General features: G+C 42.4%; 1 protein-coding gene across 1 annotated transcript in view; it reads left to right on the top strand.

The window, feature by feature from the left end:
* TRAIP (TRAF interacting protein) overlaps window positions 1-4,390 on the top strand; it is a 34,631-nt gene extending 30,241 nt beyond the window's left edge. The window contains exons 13-15 of the mRNA XM_015407399.1: window positions 2,138-2,263; window positions 2,895-2,945; window positions 3,974-4,390. Coding sequence (XP_015262885.1) covers window positions 2,138-2,263; window positions 2,895-2,945; window positions 3,974-4,099 — 303 coding nt within the window. The 3' untranslated portion in view covers window positions 4,100-4,390. The remainder of the gene's footprint in view (window positions 1-2,137; window positions 2,264-2,894; window positions 2,946-3,973) is intronic.
* Window positions 4,391-5,919: the final 1,529 nt, after the last annotated feature.

Here is a 5,919-nt window from a genome sequence, read left to right as displayed (position 1 = left end):
CCGCTGCTGTGCGGCACGCTTTCCCAGAGAGCTGGGAAAGGTGTCCGCCATCGCTGTGCAGTAGACCCCACCTCCTAAGTCTATATATGCTCTTGACCATCACTGTCTCTCTGGCAGTGAATTCCACAGTTGAACTGCTTGTTGAGTGAAATAGTGTTCCTTTTGTTTGTTCTTATTTGGGTACCCTCAAGTTCTAGTATTATGGAAGAGGGATAAAAAGCTCCCTTTATCCACTTTCTCCACATCATGCATAATTTTATAAACCTCTATCATGTCTCTAGTAGCCTTCTTTTTTATAGATTGAAAAGTTGAAAAGTCCTAGATTCTCTAGTGTTTCCTCATAGGAAAGATGCTCCAACCCCCGAATCATCTTGGTTGTCCTCCTTTGTACTTTTTTCCAGTATTGCAGTGTTATTTTTGAGATACAGCAACCAGAACAGCATATAGTATGCAAAATGAGGCTGCATCATAGCTTTATATAAGGACTTTTCAGAATTAGCCATTTTGTTTTCTATCCATTTCCTAATAATTCCAAGCATGGAGTCTGCATTTTTTCCACTGCTGCCACATACTGAGCCAACATTTTCACTGACCTATCTGCAACATCCCTAATATCTCAATTTTATTGTCAGCCAGTTTAGACCCCATCAGTGTATATTTTTGAAAGTTTCCAGCTTTCCTTTTTTTCACTTCTCCTAGCAGCCTCTCCCTGGGAAAAGACTGGCCAAGTCATGTAGTAGCGAGTCACCTGGGTAAGTTGCATGATGGTTGTTGCCAGGTGCAGCCAATTTTTGCAAGTTGCACAGAAGCAAGCTGCCCAGATGAGTTATCAGCTGGCTACTGCCAGGCCTGGGTGAGTCTCATGACAGTGAGTCACTTAGTAGCCACTACCAGGCCTGGCCAAGTTATTCAAACTGTGTGGTAGAGACTCATCTGGGTGACTCATTTGCTGGACACCACCAGACTCACCTGGGTTGGGTCCTCCCTCAATCAGGGCCCTTTCCAGGGCTGTTTTGGCCTCCCAGTCTACCACTGCTTCTCCACTACTGCCTTTGATTTACAGAAACCAGGGCATGGAAGGCTTCGTGATATTATTGTGGTTGCCTAGTGACCCCCAAAATGGCCACTGAGATCTCAGAATGTAGTCTCTTGAAAGCTCAGTGGGCATTGATTTCTTAAAGCTATACATGTTTCTATTATTGGTGTGTGGGGGTTAATCCTCAATTTTTAATTTTTGTTAAGATTTCGGGGGGTTTGCCATACCTGGGACTTCCTTCAAGTCTGTACAGGAATCCGCCAGCTTGTCCCTGGCTCTGCCTTGTGGATTCATTGATCCATCCTCTATGGCCTGGTTGATTTTCACCAGTTCCCTCCTCATTTGGCAGACCTCCAAGAATCTTCCCTCATGCTTTCCAAGGCAGCATTTTTTGTGTGGGGGGGGGGTTCAGATTGGAGGAGGCAGGGAAGCCATGCTCTGTGGATGCAAATGACTTTTATCCACAGAAGTGTTCCAGTGGATCCAAACAACAAGCATCTGAGCCAGTGAATTCCAAAAACTCGAAAATTATTCATTCTATTTTCTCTAGCAATATTTAGTAATCCCAGAGTCTACCATTAATTTTCCATAGTAGATGGTTTACTTACTGTATACTACTAAATGTACGTAAGCATTGTTAAATGTTCATTTGGAAATAAAATTCTCATGCTATGGGGGCTTATGAAGACTTGTAACAAGTCTACACCATGCCATACAGGGAAAGGGAGACTGGGACTGTGAATCCCCTGAGCCTAATTTTACACACTCTGTCCTTCTCTCTTACTTGCTCTTTCCTGGTTAAAATTATTAAAGGCTCAAGTGGACCAATTTCCCTTTATTTTCATTCGTTTACTTTCATCCTTTCACCAATCCTCAATGGCTCTTAATATTCCATGGCTCTTGGAGGCAATAAACATGCCCAGTTCTGGGAGCATGCTTACAATTTGTACAATTACAATTTGTAATTGACTAACTCTTTTTCTGCACACTCAGTGAGTCCTCGGAGTATGCAACCCCCTCTACCTTTTCTATAGGTGGCCCTATTTTTCTGTCATACAGTTAGAAGAGAAATAATATAGATCTAACTCTTAAACTGTTCAGAACTGTTCAGCTGATGCAGAAGGTGAGCATCTAGAAGACTTTCTTCCTGCTTTCATCAGAAATTCAGTTCTGTCCAGGAGACCTCCTGGAATCAGCCAGCCGATGCCACAGAGGAGCACAGGAATAGTAAGTAGACAAGAATCTGATCATAACCAGCAGCCCTGCCCACTCCTGTACTCGTACGTGATGCGATTAGGTTAAGACATGTGAATCTTTCCCTGGGGGAGCCTCATTACCTATATTATGGGAGAGCAGAGACTTTTTATTTTTTTTTGCACAACTTACTTGTACGGAAACTTCAGTTGATTTCCATGGTGTTGCTGTTTGCTGTATAGCTTCTCAGCTGACTGCTGTGTAGGGGCTACAGCAACAGGAAGGGTGCCTGTCTTTTCCTCAGTTTCTGAAAAGGGTGATACACAGGGAGTTCTTTATTTTCAAGTATTCTGACTTCAGTGGAGTGCTATGACATAGCACTGATGGGTTTCAATTAAGAGTTTGGTAGTATGGCCAGAAGTTTAGAAGTAACCTGAGAAACTCAGTGCTTTTATTGCTTAAAGTATAGAAGCCCGATTTTAGACCATGCTAATATAAATAAATCATCATGAGTTCTGACTACCAGGCCGTTGATTGTCCCCAGTTTGTATGCCCATATCAGCAATTTAACTATTCGTGTTATGTTCCATGGTTAATAGTTTTCTCTACAAGAAAGGACATGATGGTGTCTGCATTTATAGCTACTGAATTATTTGCTTTGTAGGTGAGAATGGGCTATGACGGCTTAGGAGGCAGAACCAAATTCATACAGCCGGTATCCTTTTCCTAAAGACCATTCTGAAGAAACTAGACTGATCTGAATGCAGTTTTTAGTGGTGCTGAATGATACTTTCACACAAGAAATCAAATGGCAGAAAATGACATTTGCTTAAAACAAATTGCAGCTTGAATAAAGGGATTTTTATTGCTGGAATTTGGGCAGTAAAGGGCAGATGGGGGGAAAGGAATGTTTGAAACAAACCCTACAGAACTACGCTGGTTCAAAGTGTTATAAAATGCTGCAAAGGTCTGTAGTTATTGGGAGGAGACAGTCCCACAACACCAGGCAAAGTTTCTTTCAACTTTATCTTCTGAATGATTAGATTATGAGCTTGTTCCCACTGTGAAGATTGTAGAAGTCCCTTATAATTATGTAAATATATTTCCTAGTTGATGGGAAATATGCACAGGCTGGTTTTAGCTCCCAGCTTCTAAAGCAAATAGCCTATTATGAGAACTGGAAGCAAATTATGTAGAAAGGCATATATATTTAACATGACTGCAGAATTTCGATGGCAGACTTGCTTCACAAGAAGTACTCTTTCCAGCAGAGCTGTGTGCATGTTAGGGGTGAATATTCTGCCCCCGATACACAGGCCAGAAATGAATAATTGCCATCAAGAGCTTATCTCCCCATAATGAGCAGTGTTGACAGCAACTGTTTAAAGATGACAGTGTGTGAGGCTGGCAGCTGCAAGGTGGCGCAGAGGTGAAGCTACTGTAGAGTAGAAATAATGCCTGGCAAGAGACTTGCCCACTAACATCTCTCAGCAAGCCCCTGGCTGGTTGCAGAATGCTTGGCTATATTAACAGCAAAAGCTTGATCTCTTTTCCCCAGCTGGGGGCTGAACATTTCGACCTTAGAGGAAGGATTGGGATGGGGGGGGGGGAATCTAATCAGTGCTCAGATGCAATGATTTGTATATTTGATGTATCATGGGAGGAAGGTGTTTCCAGTTCATTTTCTCTTTCAGCTTTTCTGAAATATCCAGCCATCATTTTCCATAAGCTATCTCATTTCAGAGTTTCCCTGCGGAGATTCGCCCCCTGCCTGTGAAGGGCAAGAAAAAGAATGTTTCTAAACAAACAATAGCAGCAGCTTCTGCTTCTGGCATTGGTCAGGCTAAACTAGACTGCTTCCTTAAGTGACCATGGATTTCTTTAGCAGAAAAATAATCAGAGGCTTGGAATCATCTAGCACAACAGGCAGGCATCTTGGTGACCCCAGTGCAGTGGACAGAACACGGGAAAGTTGAGGACTACTATGCTCCCCCAGCTTTGGGTTCGTGTGACTTTTTTTCCCCCTGTAAAGTGAACATGGAAGAGCAGCCTTGCTATTCTGCCGCCACTTATAGGGAAAAGACTAAAAAAGTTCACTTCCAGAATTCCTTGGGCCTTTGGTATCCTGAAGGACTAGAATTCTGTATTATACAGCTGATGAACCATGGGAATGTGGCTTCTGTAACCTAGACAGCAGTATTAGCTACAAAAGCACACAGTTGAAGACCCAGAGATGGTTTAGAGGCATCCTTTCCTTAAAACCCACCTGTTCCATGGATTCTTTCAAACTTTTTAATGGGGAGAAGATTCTGTCTGCAGCTATCGAGCTGTGTTGGACTTTGAGTGACCTGACAAGAGGCTCAAGACAAACACTGGGGTAGTTCTTTTTCTAACACGACAAGTGCAAGATCGTGCCTTCTGCCAAAAACCTTTCGTATCTCTCTGAGCTGGTCTGTAGACAAGACAATGACATTTTGTGCTATTTTGGAGGGATTACTTGATGATTAATAATGAATTTCTGCCTTCCTCTCACCAATCTGGGGTACCAGCTAGAAATGCTGGTTTGTGTTTCATAGTTTGTACTTCAGTAAGTATCTCAGAATGCCTGTTTTCAAAGTCAGACAAAATTCCTATCTAGCTTGGATAGGAAATCTGAGCATGATAAGGATTTTCCCTATCCCCTCTTCTCTTCCACCCTGCCCCACCTTATCTGTTGTCCAGCTGTGGCAGAAGTTCTTTCAGTGTCCCTCCAGTCTTTTCTTTCTGTGTCTTTGCGTCCCAAACCACTACCACGTGGCAGGGTTGGATGGTGTCTCCTATGGACAGGAGGGCAGGTAAGGTGAAATGGGGGGGGGAGTAGGAATTGTGGTGGGGAGATACATATAACTTTGTGATGTTCTCAGTAACATCAGATGTGCCATGGTGCTCTGAGGGCATCAAGAACGTTGATTCCCTGCTCAGATAAAATGAGCTTTTGGACTGTTTATCCACAAAGTTTCATTTTCTCTTTGCTGAAATTTAAGGTGAGCTGAGTGAGCTTGCCTGTCTCACCAACCAATTTTAGTGCTGAGTGGCCCTTTTTGCAAGTAGCTTATAAACTTCTGTCACAAGGAATTATCTAACTGCTGAAGAAGCCTTTCAGGTATAGAGATGTGGGCTTACAATCAAGGAGGAAGTGGTAGTTTGCCAGTAAGGTGAAGAGAGCAGAGATCTTCATTAGATGCTGATGTTTTCTGGTTAAACGCAAACCTCCTCCATGTTTTTTCCTATTTAAATTAACAGTGATCTGGGCTGTTGAAAGATGCCTTTTTTACCCTATAACATCCTATTCTCTTGACTCAATTTTTTAATTGATTCTTCTCCTAGATATTCTGCCTATGTCATAGAACTGTGGAAGTATAAGGGAAGTATCACATTTCCAGTTTATTTGCTTCATTGTCTTCAGAGAATACGCACAAGCATGTTCCCTAATTAGGGCATCCTTTAGGAATGGCACAACACTCAGTATCGTTCCTCCATGATAGGACCATCCTAGGTTCTTAGGCGGTAGTGCTGTGTCTTTGCTTTAAGCGACAGTAAAATAGGTCCCCAGCTTAATCTTTCCATATAATGGAGGTTTTTTCCTGGGTGAAGAAATATTATTTGTGTGAAGCAAATCTAGTTTGTGGCATTGTTCAGATTTTCTTTTG

Source organism: Gekko japonicus, unplaced genomic scaffold (assembly GCF_001447785.1).
Source record: "Gekko japonicus isolate JY-2015 unplaced genomic scaffold, Gekko_japonicus_V1.1 scaffold298, whole genome shotgun sequence".
In the NCBI taxonomy this organism is placed as follows: domain Eukaryota; kingdom Metazoa; phylum Chordata; class Lepidosauria; order Squamata; family Gekkonidae; genus Gekko; species Gekko japonicus.
Note: the sequence above shows the minus strand (reverse complement) of the source record. Positions and strands in the feature narration are given on the sequence as shown.